We start from the raw sequence: 19,533 nt of genomic DNA, 5'->3' as shown, positions 1-19,533 counted from the left end.
TACGTGCTTTTGATGGTATGACAGATTAGACTAGCCTGGGTATCAGTCTGTTTGTGCCATCATGCCAATCCTTGTAGACCAGTGAGGATTCAGAGTCCCGGAGTTCTTCCTCAAGTTCATCCTGTACTGTGTAACATTGAACTGGGGCGTGTGTTTGTTGTATAGTAGTAATGAGGAAACTGTGATTCTATTGACTGGTTTAATTCAGCTAGAGCTCCCTCTACAGGCTCATACAGCATGGCACCACAGTGGGATGACCTCCAGGCGTGAATCTCAATTGTATTTCCTCACATCCTCCTCCTCTTCTCAAAGCATATTGGAGCAGAAGATCTGAGGTTCCTCCCCTGGGATCTTCTCCAATGCGTTTTTAGAAGAAGCCAAGGAAAGAGGACATGCAGAATCTGTTAAGTACAATTGAGAATCACCCCTTGTGTTGCTGGTGCTGTTATCTGAACATGACAGTGAGGATGTTGGCCCCTGGCTGGTTCCATTCCTTTGGCGGTGGGGATGGCCCTCCAGTCCACAGTGGAGAACTGCATGATAGAGCTCTGCATGGTCCTGCGCACACTCGGATCTGCTGTCTCATCGAATGGGCTCCTGGGCAGAGACAAGCATCACAGAGAAGCACATATAAATAGACGTTGGAAATGTGTAATATTTTAGGAGTCATACATTCAATTGTAACATTGTAGAACTTGTAACGAGATAGTCACCCATATCCCTTATTTGTGACTTATTTGAAACGTCGTCTTGAGCCATAGTGACCTATATCAAATTGATAGCATATCTCAATTTGCAAGTCAATATATTAAAAAAGCTGGTGAATTGCAATATAATGCAAATGCTTTTCTCCTTTGGTACAGTACTGTGTTTTACCGTGAGTAAGGTGTCGTCCCTCCCCATAGATGCCAGTCTCTCTGCTGGCAGGAGTCTCTGCCCGCCTGCCAAATGCCAGGGACTGGGGGACACAATGGTATTCTGTACTAAACAGCTGTAATGAACTGTTCCTCTCCTCCTGCTTCGCCTCTGTCAACAGGGCATCACTTTATGTTAAACAAGGATCCCAGACTCGACACAGCAATCTACTGTAACAGTTTCAGTAGTAAATAGCTTATTTTGCAATTTTTTGAATATTATTTCAAAATTTGTTAACATACCATACCTTCTATCCAATAACTGCACTGATGGCAAGTTATGGACCACATAGTGACGACATCCAGTCTTTTGTGAGAAGCGATTCAGGAATAAAGCTGCAAAAGCAATTGGCAAACAAGCTCACATCTTCAATACTGTGTCAAATCGGTTGCTTCCTCACATAACCATGTCAAATGTGAGGGCCTTGGACTGCACAGTATCAGTGGAATCCCTATTCACTCACTGACAGTGTGGAGATGCTGCAAGTTCCTCAGCTCAGCCACGCAGTCCTCCAGCCTCTTCATCTGGTTGTTGTGCAGAAGAAGAATCCTAAGACAGGTTAGGTGTCACAGGGCGCCTGGGAATGGAAAACATACAGTAAAGACAGTAGCCTGGGTGCCAGCTTGTTTCTGCTCTCTTAACTCCATGTGGAATTTTCATGCCGAACTTGTCTTGACAATGACTGCAATGGAGTTGGCAAGAGCACAAACAGATCTGGGAACAGGCTATAAAGACAGGACAGGCATTTCTGCGCTTGAGGATGCGCTGAATATCATCTTGATGCAATTTGTTATAAGAAAAACCTCGCTAAAACACAGATCCACAGCAAGACAAACTTACACAGAAGAAATGCATTGCAATGCAATGCAATGCAATGTTATAGCATATGCTTAGGAAAACAAAGATCGTAATATTTACCTGAAATAGATTTGATTTTATTATTTTGGAGGTAAAGTTCTGTCATGCAACAGTTAAGGGAATGGTAGGAGAGTTCGTTAATTTTAAACATTTACTGAACATTATGAATTGGAAATGGGGAAATTATAATTGTCCATTCTTGGCTATTCTGTCATGAGCTGCCTAGTGTTAGAGTGTCACACATTCCCACATTTAATATAACTGTACACAGTATCATTATCTGTTTGTGATGTTGGCTACAGTACCTTGTTGTTATTCAACCATAAGTATCTTAGCACGGAGAATCTTGACTGTCTGGAATATTGACGAGTCCTCTATACTAAAATTTCGTTAATTTGCATAAAAGCATTTTATGTAACATAATACTGGCATATACTGACATGATTGATATTTTCAAACAAATTATAATTTACAGGTCACATCACATCTACAGCCTTTCAATGAATAGGGCCTCATTTGAAATTCGTAAGTTATAGATTCCATAGAGAAGTTATGATAAGACTACTTTTTGGCAAGGTAAAGTTGACAGACATCAATGTCCCTCCTGATTCCATTCTTCTGGAGAGCATCATCAATGCCCTGTAGAAATATGCAGTAACATTCTAAATATCATTACATCTTCAAAATATTTGAGCGATCTTTTAGGTAAGATAAATTAAGTATAGTAATTCAGACACAGACCTTCTCACACACCTCCATGTCTGTCACCTATGAAGGACAAACCAAACCAGACTAACCACCCTACTAGGTCTACCTGTAACCAGGAAACCCCTGTTTTCATTTTGAGTCATAACAAACAAAGAAATCTGTTCTCTTGCTCAGCCTCAGATTGCACAGGTTTCTGAAATGTATTTATTCCCATGCTATTTGGGTTTTTCTTGGACAGGAGGCAATAATTGATATATTTTGCTAAATGATAACATTCGTAACATGCCCCGTGTAGCTCAGTTGGTAGAGCATGGCGCTTGCATCGCCAGGGTTGTGGGTTCGTTTCCCACGGGGGGCCAGTATGAAAATGTGTGCACTAACTGTAAGTCGCTCTGGATAAGAGCGTCTGCTAAATGACTAAAATGTAAAATGAGATGACATTATTACTCATGCTGCAATTAAATTCCTTCAATGATGGCAACAACTGGTCACTAGATGGCATACTATCTCTACCTTGTGTATTGACTGTTGGTTGACAAAGGTTCAGAATGACATTGGTTTTCCCTACATTGCATGCATTTATTTCATTACATTATCGTGGGCCTATTATTGAATTGTAGCCCAAGTTCACAATTCTATTCATCACAGTAAATTGAGATATTTCACAATTTTTACATAATTCATATCAATAATAATATACCATTGGGAAAATGAAATGAGTACCTTAAATCTGGTGGCTAAGGGCAAACAAAGAACAGCTCTCACTCTTGAACAAGACTCAAATCCATTGTCTGCATTTACACAATGGGCTTCCTTGGGGATTCATAGTGAATTCTACGCTTCCATGAACTTTGTCTCTTGGCTTTGTTCCCATGTTATGCATTCCTTTTGTCACTCTCTAGTCCCCCCATCCCACCTCCTATTACCACATGAGGGTCCTTCCTGCTAATACAGGTGTGTGTGTGTGTGTGTGTGTGTGTGTGCATGCATGCGTATTTGTGCGTGCAGGAACGTGTGTGGGATTGTATGCCTGTCCCTTTGTTTCCCACAGGATTCTCTCACCCAATCTACTTCTATATGTCACTGTCTCCATGGTCTGGACACATAGAGAGGGGCTATCTCAGCTTTCTGCTCCTTTAGATGGGAGAAACATGACAGTGGCATATCATATGAACTTCTGCATCATTCACACCATCACCTAAAGGACTGTAGATAGGAAAGCCACCCATGTACTACTAGTCTCTTGGGATAAAATTGTGGAATTGTCTTTATTTTGTGGCGGAAGTGAGGAGAAAGAGCTTTTTTAGTGAAATATTCCTTCCATGTGAGTAAAAAGAGACAAGGCTGCTAGTTACAAAATCAACAATAGTGTAAACAATGTATTATGGCTTCACCCTTACATGTATCCAGGCAGATATTATATCACAAGATACAGTGCATCTGCTTTGCTTTCGATGCGTTTGTGGTATTCTACACAGGAGGAAGGAGGATCCTATATTTAAGGTTCATATGATAATGACACTGAACAAAAGTGAATCAGATTTAATTCACATGAGTAACAATTAGTGTTTATGTGTGACACTTCTTTTCAAATCTGGAAGACAAGGCTGAAGTGAATGCTCCCACAGAAGTAATTATATCTCTCGTTGACATAAGTAGCGCGCACACACAAAGACTCCAGGTAGTCTAGGCACTCCAATCATTCGCCGTAAACATGACAGGGGATTGAGAGGTCGAGAGGAAGAGAATGACAGAGACCGAAAGCAAATGACACAGACCATATCAGATTTCATTTTTGAATTAAGAGAATAGGTGAGACTGTATGTCAGAACATGGAAGATGATTAAATGACGAGGGAATATAAAATTGAGATAGGCAAAAAAAAAAAAAAGGAACAGAAAAGGAACACATTATTGCAGAGACCAAAAGTGGGGGCTCTTCTAATATTTTGAATAGATTAAATGTGATGAATAGATTGCGATCTGACTTATAATTATAATGAAGCAGAAATTACTCAATAGCACCAAATCCCATCAATTGGAGTGACAGGAACAGGATCATTCCAGATGTTGTAGACGCACTGGCTCTGCAGCGCACAGACAAATGGGCGTGGTTATCCAGTTACGCCCAGGCTTCAGTCAAGAGACCCCATGATGTGCACCTGAGCCGTTGCCAAAACAAGACGCGGGCAGGCCAATATAAATGCCCAGAATGTAGTATCTCTGCCGCAGACATATCTCTGCCGCAGACGTCAGAGGCACAGAATCAGTTTACTGACAGGGGATCTGCTTATTCCTTACATTCACAGAAGCAAACATGCACTTGAGTGCATGCGAGTCGTGCCACCTGGTATTCTTGTTTTGTATTCTTGTGAGGAGTTGCCAGGCGTTCAAGAATGATGCTACGGAGATCCTATACTCGCACGTGGATACCCCTGTGCAAGATGCCCCGAGCAATGTCTCTTTAAATCGGGCAAGAAACGGCGGGAGAGGCGCGGGAAATACTGCTGGGAACGATAGAGTTGGTGAGTACTGTTTCTCAAAACATTGAGAAATTGTGCTTTAAGGTTTTTAACTATTTTGACTTGGTTTTAAACTTTTTAAAACTTTTTAAATTTCAAGACAAGTGCATAGCCAGATTTATTCCAGCACAAGCAGATTTATAGAGGGTTCTACAATTAGCTTGTTGAGATGGTGTTCTCTACATGATATCTGAAATGTAGAAGATAGTAAATAAGCAAAATAAATAGGCAATGAATATACTACATTCTTAATGTAAAAATGTAACTGTTAAAACTACAACCAGCTGTTATATATATATATATATATATATATATATATATATATATATATAGTGGGCCTATGAAATATATCTTATTTATATTCATATTTAGTATTTCATAGTACAATAGAAATGGATAAGATCAGCTCTGGTCAGTAGCTAAGTAGTGACACTCTCCAGAGACAGTATCAGATGCCCTAACTGAGTGAGACCAGGCAAACTTGGCACAATGATCTTCAATACACACACACACACACACACACACACACACACACACACACACACACACACACACACACACACACACTCCTGGCAGGCGTCCAAGCAGGGCAGTAGTGATGAGTCACCCAGGGCAGCCAGGCTAGTGTTTGGGGAGTGATCGTGTGTCAGCGCCACTGAATGGAGGTGTGTTCCTATGCACAGGAAGTCTGTGATTGTGGCGCTGTTTGACTTGAGCTCTCTCAGGACCCCGAACATGAAGGAGAGAAAAGGAGCCTCTCCTCTCTTCATTCATCAAACTCTGTCATAGAGAAGGGGGCACATTGTCACAGAGGTGTATGGCAGTCTGTGAATGGGGCCCTGGCTTGGATTACAGTGTGAGTGAGGAGCTGTAGCCTGGAGCAGAACAATGCTGATAGTTTTACCAGTTGCCCGCTGATAATCCTATTAGAAAGCCAGCTCCATTGACATAGCTCAGAACACTAAAGCCCTTCCTCTCATGCAAGAGCAATGCACCATTTCCTCTCTACAAGCGAGTAATCGGTATAGGCTTACAGTCTGTGCCAAAAACCTCAAAATGAACCAAATAGACCAAGACGGCTGTGTTTTTAATGTTTTCTGATCAAAACCCTTTTATGTTACCTGCAGTAGAATTCAAAGTGAAACCAAATAGTTTGGGGCTACAAAATGATGTTTTAATCTTCACTAGATGTTCAAAGTGGTTTGATACTCATCGTTTTTCTGTTTCTCTCTCTTACAGATCAGAGAAGCCAAGTTGGCTGTAGAGAGCTGAGGTCCACCAAGTACATCTCTGATGGCCAATGCACAAGCATCAACCCCATAAAGGAGCTAGTATGTGCTGGCGAGTGCCTCCCCGCTCAGATGCTTCCCAACTGGATCGGTGGTGGCTACGGCAGAAAGTTCTGGAGCCGGAGGAACAGTCAGGACTGGCGCTGTGTCAACGACAAGACGCGCACCCAACGCATCCAGCTGCAGTGCCAAGACGGCAGCACAAGAACATACAAAATCACAGTGGTCACCTCATGCAAGTGTAAGAGGTACTCCCGGAAACACAACGAGTCAAGCCATATGAAGCTTAAGGAGCCTACCTTATCTCAGCCCCAGCTTCTCCACAAACACAAAGCCAAAGCCAATAGGAGGCTAGGGAAGATCAAGCTAAACGAGAACTGGCATGAAGCAGAGCCCTAAGGCAGGACTGCAGAATGCCTCAGTGACTGTGGTCTTGGATTATCTCTTATTGGGACTGGCTTGTTGTGAGGAGGACCACTGAGAGTGACTTTGTAAATGTGAATGGCATTGGTGGCCTTCTACATCTGAGGACCAATGGGCACCATTAAGTCATTAGCTAATTAGATGAAATGAACCTAAATGGGGTCATCATGACCAATTGAACTGTCTGGAACTTTAAGATAACTCACATCATTCAAGATCTTGTATGACAATGTAAACCTGCACTTCACTCCATTATGCAAACACAGTTTTACAGCCAATATAATGTAATAAAATAAGCTCTGCATGAAAAGGGATTTCCCAACACAAAAGCACCACAAATACACAACACAATGTAAATATGTGTACATATATAGTATCATATAGTCCTCTGAAGTATGATAACATATGTATAAATGTTTTCTATAAGATGTATATGATGTAATATATATTTTGTATTGCTATTCATTTGATAAACCTTTTATATGCATCACACATATTTGTCATTGCTCATGTTTCATTGAAAAAATAATAAATGTTAACACAAACTTCACCTCATTGTATGTTGGTTCTTACTTTAGAGACCTACTTTGCCACTTTAAAATAGAATATTACCCAGTATTATTAACTTCCAATACATGCATACTTTGCATACTTTATTGACAACGAGGCCTGCCCTTGATGTTCCCCCTGCAATTATTTTATGTCCCGGGGGCCATATTCAAGTTCTTGTTTCATTGATGTTAATCCATGTCCTGTTGTAGGCTACTTACACATAGTCATTTAGTTATAAACATATCTTGGGTGGCAGCGCATGTCGACCACCTACAAATCTGTAGGCCTAGCCCAAATTGCTCTATGGACCACTAGATGGACTTTCAAGCATGCATTCGGAAAGTTTTCAGACCCCTTGACTTTTTCCACATTTTGTTACTGTACAGCCGCATTCTAAAATTTATAAAATTATTTTTCCCGTCATTAATCTACACACAATACCCCATAATGACTAAGCCAAAACAGGTTTGTAATTATTATTATTTTTTAAACGGAAAGTATTCAGACCCTTTACTCAGTACTTTGTTGAAGCACATTTGGCAGCGATTACAGCCTAGAGTCTTTACATTTTAGTCATTTAGCAGACGCTCTTATCCAGAGCGACTTCCAGTTAGTGAGTGCATAATTTTTTTTTCTTCATCTTGGGTATGACGCTACAAGCGTGGCACACCTGTATTTGGGGAGTTTCTCCCATTCTTCTCTGCAGATCCTCTCAAGCTCTGTCAGGTTGGATGGGGAGCATCGCTGCACAGCTATTTTCAGGTATCTCCAGAGATGTTCGATCGGGTTCAAGTCCGGGCTCTGGCTGGGCCACTCAAAGACATTCAGAGACTTGTCCCGAATCCACTCCTGTGTTGTCTTGGCTGTGTGCTTAGGGTCATTGTCCTGTTGGAAGGTGAACCTTCGCCCCAGTCTGAGGTCCTGAGCGCTCTGGAGCAGGTTTTCATCAAGGATCTCTCTGTACTTTGCTCCATTCATCTTTCCCTCGATCCTGACTAATCTTCCAGTCCCTGCCGCTGAAAAACATCCCCTCAGCACGATGCTGCCACCACCATGCTTCACTGTAGGGATGGTGCCAGGTTTCCTCCAGACATGACGCTTGACATTCAGGACAAAGAGTTCAATCTTGGTTTCATCAGACCAGAGAATTTTGTTTCTCATGGTCTGAGAGTCCTTTAGGTGCCTTTTGGCAAACTCCAAGCGGGCTGTCGTGTGCCTTTTACTGAGGAGTGGCTTCTGTCTGGCCACTCTACCATAAATGCCTGATTGGTGGAGTGCTGCAGAGATAGTTGTCTTTCTGGAAGGTTCTCCCATCTCCACAGAGGAACTCTGGAGCTCTGTCAGAGTGACCATCGGGTTCTTGGTCACCTCCCTGACCAAGGCCCTTCTCCCCCACTTGCTCAGTTTGGCTGGGCGGTCAGCTCTAGGAAGAGTCTTGGTGGTCCAAACTTCTTCCATTTAAGAATTATGGATGCCACTGTGTTCTTGGGGACCTTCAAAGCTGCAGACATTTTTTGGTACCCCTCCCCAGATCTGTGCCTCGACACAATCCTGTCTCGGCGCTCTACAGACAATTCCTTCAACCTTTTGGCTTGGTTTTTTCTCTGACATGCACTGTCAACTGTGGGACCTTATATAGACAGGTGTGTGCCTTTCCAAATCATGTCCAATCAATTGAATTTACCACAGGTGGACTCCAATCAAGTTGTAGAACCATCTCAAGGATGATCAATGGAAACAGGATGCACCTGAGCTCAATTTCGAATCTCATAGCAAAGGGTCTGAATACTTATGTAAATAAGGTATTTCCGTTTTTTATTTTTAATACATTTGCAAAAATGTCTAAAAACCTGTTTTCGCTTTGTCATTATGGGGCATTGTGTGTAGATTGATGAGGATTTGTATTTATTTAATCCATTTTAGAATAAGGCTGTAACTTAACAAAATGTGGAAAAAGTCAAGGGGTCTGAATACTTTCCGAATACGCTGTAGGTCAAGTAACCCCATATAGTATAGGCCTACACATACAATTATCATATCACACTAGTTATACTTTACTTTTGCACCAGATCAAGCAAGTTTGAATAAATAAATGAATATGCGCCAGGTAGCCTAGCGGTTAAGAGCGTTGGGCCAGTAACTGAAAGGTTGCTGGTTGGAAACCCTGAGCCGACTGAAACATCTGTGGATGTGCCCTTAAGCAAGGCACTTAACCCTAATTGCTCCTATAAGTCACTATGGATAAGTGCATCTGCTAAATGACTAAAATGTAAATGTATGCTCAATTGCATCAAGCAGTTAAAATTAAAAAGACATGAAAGCATGCAGTATAAGCAAAATGATGTCATAAATAACCACAAATACATAGAACATCAGCAAAGACCCCACAGATAACATTAGTGACGCATAGCTGGCATGGGGCTTCCTTGACAGCGCGCAAGCGTAGCACTCTGGCTGCAACGTAGCACGATACAAATCGAGTCAATCACAAGTCTACGCTACTCCTCCCATAAAGGAATGAATGAAACTGTATACGGGGATACCGGTAGGATGTACTCGTGATATCACCATTAGTCGGTTTTGACTTCAAATGAATCAATTGCCCTGAAGCATGCAAGAGGAAACGGGCGACATGGACAGGCCTGTTGAACCAGGGCATTTCTCAGCAAGCGAAGCCCGGTTGGACAAGCACATTGCGGGACTTTGCATCGTCGATTTCCCGGTAGCTGTGGTTCTTCCAGCCGGTGGCAGTGGAGAAAGAACGGGGCTACTGACACCCAAACAGTTCTGCACGTTTCTCAACAGACCTCTTATAAGCTACACAATTCAAACTTTCGAGAGGTAACACTTGAAGTGTCGAATGTTTGCATGCAAAAACATATCTGTCCCTGCCCCTTAATCTTGTCACTGCACGAGACAGTAGCCACATGTAAACAAACCACTTCACTGGGGTGTCAAGCGCTTTTATGTTATCGTTGAATCAATTAAGATTTTGTAATGTCTCATTATCCTATTCAATAGATTTTTACTGAAGCCATCAGGTAACACATTCCAATTTTGAGTCTTTCTACAACTTCCAACAACTTTCTACAGCCTACTTGTTCTTGATACTACTATGTATCTTTGTTCCATAGTGACCATTTCAGTGGAATTCTGTTGAAGTAATGTATGCAAATAATTGCACCAGAATGTGTTATGTATGGTAATATAACAAGTCATGACACAAGTAATGAAACAAAAATACTCAACAAGAATTATATGTTCTAACCACAGTACGAAAGGTGTTGACTTATGACTATACACACTGTTTCTTTGACAGAGTGCCATGGATCCAAAGCATTGTTGTGGTGGTTGCCAAGGAGAGCCTCGACCTGATGATGGACATTATCCACCGCTTCCACCACAGAAAGGTCCTAGTGGTACATGGTGGATCTACTCGCCACAGATCTATATTCAATGGGGTCCGGGCCCTCAGTGAGGGAGAGGATGGTACGGCCCGCGTCAAACCAAAGGTGGTAATCATCCATGATGCAGTGCGGCCCTTTGTGGAAGAGGACTTCCTCCACAAGATAACAATGGCTGCCAAAGAGCAAGGGGTTTGTACATATTCAAACTTCTCTATCTCTTCCACCCCAACACAGTCAGTGGGGCTCAGATGTACTGATTCATTGCTCTCAACTGTAGCCATGTACACCTACTGTAAGCCATCACACATGAAAACCACATTGGCTGATATTAGTAGGTAAGGAAGACATCTATGTTTAGATGGTGATTCATATTTCAATTTTACTTGCTGTGACATGATATTGTTGAAGGCTGGTCACAAAAGTGAGAAGTGAGCGCAGGAGCTCTGACATTTGGGCTGACATTTACTGTGTGTGTGTGTGGGTGGGTGGGTGTAAGTGACTGACTCTCAAAGCCAGCAGTCTGGTCTTCATTAACTTGCCAGTATCCCCGATCATGATAAAATGTCAGTCTTCTCCGAAGAGCAAGAGATTAATTTGGATTTTAACAACATGTGTAACACACATAATACGTTTGCTTTCATTCCATTTGCAAGTCATTTTGCACCCACTATCTCATTGACCATACTTATTCTTGGCACAATGGGGATTTCCATCCTCAATCATGTCATGGTCACAAGAAAATATGATCTCGGGAATGTTGTTCATTAAGAACTTCCAATTGTACAGGAAAGGCATTGTGTGCACAAGCTGTTGTTTAGCTAGGATGTATTGTTGTTATCCAGCCATGGTTAGAGCTAGTGTGGTAAGCCTGAAGACACAACAGGATTGGAACCATTTGATACATTTTGGATTGATGTGTGTGTTTGCCATAAAGAATAAAAAAGAATGACGTATTCCGATCTGTTTATTATTTTGCAGGCTGCTGGGGCTATCCGACCTCTGGTTTCCACGGTGATTGCTACCACATTGGAGGGCTACCTGGACCATTCTCTGGAGAGAACCAAGTACAGAGCCAGTGAGATGCCCCAGGGATTCATCTATGATGTAATCTACCAGGCTTATCAGAGGGTAGGTACTTGTAGGCACTAGGCAGCTCTTGTACACAAACATCACTTGTAGTCTACCCAAGGTCCAGTCAATAAAAACTGGTAGCCCATTTTAGGGGCTATGTAAAAAATACATAGCCCCGCGAACCCAGCCTGATCTCACGATAACGCACATTCTGTTTCAATTAAACAGAACGTGAGTGCACCGGTCAGTCTGTTTGACCTGGCTAAAAATGACTATGTTTCCCATGCACATTTGAATTAGGGATGTGACTGATAAAACAACAAACTATTGAATGATTTTCTTAAATGGAAATATGCCAACAAGGATGCACCTTGTCCAAACCTAGCCTTGTACAGTAGTAAGTTCTCACGTTTAGATAATGTTTTTGTGAAGTTGTCTTCACCTCTGGTCAGGGAAATAGAGAACCTTGGATGTCTGCAAAACCTTTTTCCATATCGAGCACTAGTCATGTCCTGCAGGTTTTTAATGTTCCCTCTCAATGTCAAATAATTGCTTTAAAAGGTCCCTCGAATCACATAAAATGACAGTCAGAGAGAGATTTATGCTTGAGAAATAATTATGCCCAGCAATGCGACTAAATGACAAAAGACTTTATGATTCTCATACATCACACCAAGTCTTTACAGTCGTCCATTGTTCACCAGATGTGCTTGAACCTGCTGGGTTTCAAGCTGAAGAGTTTGTGGTGAGGGTGCCTTCATTTTCACTACGGCGTGATTATGTCTGGGAAAGAAATTACACATTAATATTCTCTGGCACTGTGAAGCGTATCACTGTCGAACAAAAGAAAAATACCTCTTGGCTTTGGTAAAGGTAACGTAAATATAACATTGAAGTAACATGGTTACTACAGGTCTAACTGTCTGTGATTTATTTTCTTAACATGTGAGACGATTTGGTCGTTTGGAGGAAGGATTGTTGACATATATTTGACATTTTTATTTGAAAGCGTAATTCAAATTTTGGCCTTATCCAGGCCTCCTTTAAGACTCAATAATGATTCATCTGTAGGTGCTACAAAACATTGGTGTCATATCAAGCTTTACCGCTTGCTCTGTAGAATGAGTAGTATTTTGATTTCAATAACAATTTTCTTATAATAATTATGAATATTGAAAAATATAAACATGAACAATGTTTGGATTCGTTACTTGGAAAAGCAATCTATTACTTATTACTCGTTATATATATATTTTTTTACGCTGTCTATTCAGCACGAAGCTCGACTATAGGCCTACCTGTAGGCTATCAGATGAGCGAAGGTGTAGATTTTCCTTTGGTACTTTTTGCCGTTGTTTGGTCGATTTTGTTTGACTTACATACTGTAGGTCCTTGATGTTAAGTAATCCCTTTGATTATATGCCTTGTATTTCAATGCATTATTATGTGTAGGATTTATCTGACATAGTTTGCATTCGCCCGCGGTCAGTTAATGCACCGGTTATTTGAATTTTGAGGTCGGCATTTGAAGTCGGACTTGTTGTGATTGATAGCCTGTATTTAATGGCTTTAATATGTAGGCTATATATATTTTTGTAAAGCTGCCAGATGTTTATGGACAATATTCCTTTGATGTGTTAGTTTTATCAATATATAATTTTGTTGTGATAAGAGGCACTTTTCCGTTTTGAATTACTTTAATCAGATTTCAATTGTTTATATGGAAATTGCGTTAGAACATATTAAATATTATTTATGGTTCTTTATGTTTTATCATAATGAGTATAAATGTCTCCTCTTTAACACATTTTTGTGGAACAATTCCATATAGGGTGAGTATTGGTTAAATGGGACACAGAGAAAAGTGGGACTCTTAAGCTTTGTAATATATATCTTTAAATATGTACAATAACATAATCAACAATCAATGACTATGTGTTAGTGAGGAAGTATGTGATGACAAACAATGGGTTCAATGGGAATGACATCATCTTTGTGGGTGTGGCATCCCGTATAATGACATGTGCCTCCAGAGGCATAGTGGTATGTAAAATGACAGTGTTCTGAGTTAAATGTCTGCTAAATGGCATATTATTATTATTATTATTAAATAATGCTAAGGTTATTAAAAAAAACGAAGAAAGGATATTCAGTGTCTCATTACAACATACACTGCTCAAAAAAATTAAGGGAACACTAAAATAACACATCCTAGATCTGAATGAATGAAATAATCTTATTAAATACTTTTTTCTTTACATAGTTGAATGTGCTGACAACAAAATCACACACAAATTATCAATGGAAATCCAATTTATCAACCCATGGAGGTCTGGATTTGGAGTCACACTCAAAATTAAAGTGGAAAACCACACTACAGGCTGATCCAACTTTGATGTAATGTCCTTAAAACAAGTAAAAATGAGGCTCAGTAGTGTGTATGGCCTCCACGTGCCTGTATGACCTCCCTACAACGCCTGGGCATGCTCCTGACGAGGTGGCGGATGGTCTCCTGAGGGATCTCCTCCCAGACCTGGACTAATGCATCCGCCAACTCCTGGACAGTCTGTGGTGCAACGTGGCGTTGGTGGATGGAGCGAGACATGATGTCCCAGATGTGCTCAATTGGATTCAGGTCTGGGGAATGGGCGGTCCATAGCATCAATGCCTTCCTCTTGCAGGAACTGCTGACACACTCCAGCCACATGAGGTCTAGCATTGTCTTGCATTAGGAGCAACCCAGGGCCAACCGCACCAGCATATGGTCTCACAAGGGGTCTGAGGATCTCATCTCGGTACCTAATGTCAGTCAGGGTACCTCTGGCGAGCACATGGAGGGCTGTGCGGCCCCCCAAAGAAATGCCACCCCACACCATGAATGACACACCGCCAAACCGGTCATGCTGGAGGATGTTGCAGGCAGCAGAACGTTCTCCACGGCGTCTCCAGACTCTGTCACGTCTGTCACATGTGCTCAGTGTGAACCTGCTTTCATCTGTGAAGAGCACAGGGCGCCAGTGGCGAATTTGCCAATCTTGGTGTTCTCTGGCAAATGCCAAACGTCCTGCACGGTGTTGGGCTGTAAGCACAACCCCCACCTGTGGACGTCGGGCCCTCATACCACCCTCATGGAGTCTGTTTCTGACCGTTTGAGCAGACACATGCACATTTGTGGCCTGCTGGAGGTCATTTTGCAGGGCTCTGGCGGTGCTCCTCCTGCTCCTCCTTGCACAAAGGTGGAGGTAGCGGTCCTGCTGCTGGGTTGTTGCCCTCCTACAGCCTCCTCCACGTCTCCTGATGTACTGGCCTGTCTCCTGGTAGCGCCTCCATGCTCTGGACACCACGCTGACAGACACAGCAAACCTTCTTGCCACAGCTCGCATTGATGTGCCATCCTGGATGAGCTGCACTACCTGAGCCACTTGTGTGGGTTGTAGACTCCGTCTCATGCTACCACTAGAGTGAAAGCACCGCCAGCATTCAAAAGTGACCAAAACATCAGCCAGGAAGCATAGGAACTGAGAAGTGGTCTGTGGTCACCACCTGCAGAACCACTCCTTTATTGGGGGTGTCTTGCTAATTGCCTATAATTTCCACCTGTTGTCTATTCCATTTGCACAACAGCATGTGAAATTTATTGTCAATCAGTGTTGCTTCCTAAGTGGACAGTTTGATTTCACAGAAGTGTGATTGACTTGGAGTTACATTGTGTTGTTTAAGTGTTCCCTTAATTTTTTTGAGCAGTGTATTTTGTAATGGGATGTAATTGAGAATCAAATTGACTCTAAGTGGCTTTCATACTACTCACACCTTTTTAAATTATGACAATTTTGACGTTGTCCCATTATTTTTATAACACTTATTTTACCAGGTAAGTTGACTGAGAACACATTCTCATTTACAGCAACGACCTGGGGAATGGTTACAGGGGATGAATGAGCCAATTGGAAGCTGGGGATGATTAGGGACAGGTTGGGGAATTTAGCCAGGAATATGGGGTTAACACCCCTACTCTTACAATAAGTGCCATGGTATATTTAGTGACCACAGAGGTTTAACATCTCATCCGAAAGACGGCACCCTACACTGGGCAATGTCCCCAATCACTGCCCTGGGGCAATGGGATTTTATTAATTTTTTTGACCAGAGGAACGAGTGCCTCCTACTGGCCCTCCAACACCACTTCAAGCATCATCTGGTCTCCCATCCAGGGACCAACCAGGACCAACCCTGCTTAGTTTCAGAGGCAAGCCAACAGTGAGTTGCAGGGTGGTATGCTGCTGCCAATTGCCTAATGTCAAACTGGGAGACACTGTTACTTTCAAACTGACACTCCTCTAGCATAAATACTATTTTGGGGTATTATGAAATACATGTTTTCTTAACAGAAATCCATTTTCTAAATAGGATCAAATGTTCCATTTCATTTTTCTTAAATCTGCTATCAGCTAGCTTGCTAGAGAGAGCTAGCATAGCTTCATTTTACTTAGAAAGATATGACCTCACCAACAATAAAAACCCCTAGCTATCTATATACATAACCATACAGGTACAGTGCCTTCAGAAAGTGTTCACACCCCTTGACTTTTTTCACATTTTGTTGTGTTACAGCCTGAATTTAAAATGGATTACATTTAGATGTTTTTGTCACTGGCTTACACACAATACCCCATAATGTCAAAGTGGAATTATGTTTTTTGAAATGTTTACAAATTAATAGAAAATAAAAAGCTGAAATGTCTTGTCAACAAGTATTCAACCCCTTTGTTATGGCAAGCCTAAATAAGTTCACAAGTAAAAATGTGCATAATAAATGGACTGTGTGCAATAATAGTTTTTACCATGATTTTTGAATGACTACCTCATCTCTGTACCCCACACATACAATTCTCTGTAAGGTCCCTCAGTCAAGCAGTGAATTTCAAACACAGATTCAACCACAAATACCACAGAGGTTTTCCAATGCCTCGCAAAGAAGGGCACCTATTGGTAGATGGGTAATTTTGTTATAAAAAGCAGACATTGAATATCCATCTGAGCATGGTGAAGTTATTAACTTACACTTTGGATGGTGTACACCCAGTCACTACACAGATTCAGGCGTCCTTCCTAGCTAAGTTGCCGGAGAGGAAGGAAATCGCTCGGTGAATTCACCACGAGGCCAATGGTGACTTTAAAACAGTTACAGAGTTTAATGGCTGTTATAGGAGAAAACTGAGGATGGATCAACATTGTAATTACTCCACAATACTAACCTAATTGACAGAGTGAAAACAAGTAATCCTTTACAGAATATAAAATATCCCAAAATATGCATCCTTTTTGCAACAAGGCACTAAAGTAATACTGCAAAAAATGTGGCAAAGCAATTCCCTTATTGTCCTGAATACAAAGTGTTATGTTTGGGGCAAATCCAATACAACACATTACTGACTACCACTCATATTTTCAAGCATAGTGGTGGCTGGATCATGTTATGGGAATGCTTGTAATCTTTAAGGACTGGGGAGTTTTTCAGGTAAAAAAAGAAAAAACGGAATAGAGCTAAGCACAGGATAAATCCTAGAGGAAAACCTGGTTCAGTATGCTTTCCACCAGACGCTGGGAGATAAATTCACCTTTCAGCAGGACAATAACCTAAAACCCAAGGCCAAATCTACACTGGAGTTGCTGACCAAGAAGACAGTAAATGTTCCTGAGTGGCCGAGTTACAGTTTTTGATTTAAATCTGCTTGAAAATCTATGGCAAGACTTAAAAATGGTTGTCTAGCAATGATCGTCAACCAATTTGACAGAGCTTGAAGAATTTTGAAAAGAATAATGGGCAAATGTTGCACAATCCGGGTGTGGAAAGCTCTTAGAGACTTAGCCAGAAAGACTCACAGCTGCAAAAGGTGATTCTAAGGTGTTGACTCAGGGGGTTGAATACTTATCTAATCAAGATATGAGTGTTTTATTTTTCATATTTTCTTTTATAAATGTTAGTATTTCTCTTCCACTTTGACATGGGAGAGTATTTTGTGTAGATCATTAATTATGAATGTTCCACAAAAATACCTAGAGTGTTTTAATACATTTAATTTGTATGAATAATTGAAGTTTATCATGAATATATATTATTTACTCATGTACTCTCTCAATTATCCTTCTTTACAATAAATAATTAAGTGTACCAATCAAGGTGGCCCAATTTGCCAGTATCAGACACGTTATTTTGAAAAAGTAACTAATAGTATTACAATATTTGAACGCAGTATCTTGTTATATTACTCATAAAAGTAATACATTACTGTAACGCGATACTTTTGTAACTCATTACCCCCAACACTGAAAATGTTTTGATTTGGTTAATTTTTCAATATATTGTTGAACATAATAAACTCTACGGGCATTTCAAAGTTCTAGAGTGGGATCTCTTCTACTGTTAGCGTTATGATCCAATTTGTAAGCATTACAAACAGTGGATGTGAAAATCAATTCAAAACAGTTGCCCTCTGCTGGTGACTTGCAGGATGTGCAATGATAGAAGTAAAAGGAGGGCTGTGATTGGTTACATTGCCTACTATTACAATTTCTCTGTATAAAATTGTCCATAACATTAAAACTAGCAGAGATTCCACTTTGGAACTTTGATATGCCTGTAGAGTATATTATGTTCAACAATATTCAAACATTTGCCAAATCAAAAAGGGTATATTTTCAATGTTCATGTTTCTATTTTTAAATATTCATACATTAATGTAAGAAAATCATTACTGAAATCAAAATACTACTCCTATTACAGAGCAAGCGGTAAAGCTTCATATGAAACACATTTTTCTTTGTAGCACCTACAGATGAAACATTATAAATTCTTAAAGGCTTTTTCTGTCTATCACAAATCCGTCAGTGCAAAAATTCACCATATTTATTTTTCAAACAGCCCAGATACTTCAGAGCTCTGCTATTTGAACCTTGGCTCCATTAGGTGGTGATGCAGATACCAGCGTTTTGAAGGACGTAGGAAGCCTTGACTAAGAGCCGAAGTATGGGTCCAATTGGAGTTCCATTTGTCTGCAGTTATTTTGGTTCCTGGCACATACGAATTTTAGATTACCAGGGAGCCCTGTTGATTTTGGCTTTGACTCTCTGAAAATGAGAGCACATTCACTATGCAAGTGAATCAGTGTCAAGGCCAGTCAAGTAGAATTTCACCGAAAATTAAGACAAATTTGTAGTGATGTAAGTGTATTTGTGAGAACGAGAGGCTCTGGCGCGATGGGGGGTGCCCCACCCCCACCCCCTCTCCACTTGTGTCCATCAAAGTTGGGAAAGTGTAAGGTGTCTGTCAAGTTAGCACTGTAGGACATATTCTAAAAAATCTACGTGAACCTCACATTTGTAGTTTGACATGCATTGAGCCTGGCAGAACTCTGGGCTGAAAAGACAAAGGCGAGACACTCTATCCTGTCTCCAGTGTATGTCTTTGTACTGGGAGAAAATGCTACAGGTTCAATTACCATATTTCTCCTGTAATTTCTCCTTCAGTTCCAGGGTCCTGAGAAAAATACCCTCTCTTTTATAACCCCAATAAATTATTGCCCACATATTATCTCAGGTAGCATGAGTTAGCCTTTAGCCTTTGTAGTCCACACACAGTATCTTAAAAGCCATGAGCTCATCGCTTATATCACATTTTCAATGCAATGCAAACTACAGCAATGGCAATCTGATTCCAATGTGTTCTCACTGCACTGGGCCAAAGTGTTATGAACTCAACTAACTCAACTGTTGTTTGATTTGGGGTGGC

The 19,533-nt window shown here is 41.0% G+C and overlaps 2 protein-coding genes across 2 annotated transcripts in view; both read left to right on the top strand.

The window, feature by feature from the left end:
• Window positions 1–4,797: 4,797 nt before the first annotated feature.
• LOC311140701 (sclerostin domain-containing protein 1-like) lies at window positions 4,798–6,986 on the top strand (the record flags this gene model as incomplete). Its single annotated transcript, XM_084175885.1, has 2 exons — window positions 4,798–5,005; window positions 6,242–6,986. The coding sequence occupies 2 exons, from the start codon at window positions 4,798–4,800 to the stop codon at window positions 6,688–6,690; spliced, it is 657 nt and encodes a 218-aa protein (XP_084032011.1). The 3' UTR covers window positions 6,691–6,986.
• Window positions 6,987–9,674: 2,688 nt separating this feature from the next.
• The window catches only part of LOC311140697 (D-ribitol-5-phosphate cytidylyltransferase-like), a 33,032-nt gene continuing 23,173 nt past the window's right edge, over window positions 9,675–19,533 (top strand). The window contains exons 1-3 of the mRNA XM_084175881.1: window positions 9,675–10,107; window positions 10,586–10,862; window positions 11,652–11,801. Of these exons, the coding sequence (XP_084032007.1) occupies window positions 9,878–10,107; window positions 10,586–10,862; window positions 11,652–11,801 (657 nt within the window). The 5' untranslated portion in view covers window positions 9,675–9,877. The remainder of the gene's footprint in view (window positions 10,108–10,585; window positions 10,863–11,651; window positions 11,802–19,533) is intronic.

This window comes from Coregonus lavaretus (genome assembly GCF_964263955.1).
Source record: "Coregonus lavaretus genome assembly, chromosome: 13".
Classification (NCBI taxonomy): Eukaryota; Metazoa; Chordata; class Actinopteri; order Salmoniformes; family Salmonidae; genus Coregonus; species Coregonus lavaretus.
This window is presented reverse-complemented; position numbering and strand designations above follow the sequence as displayed.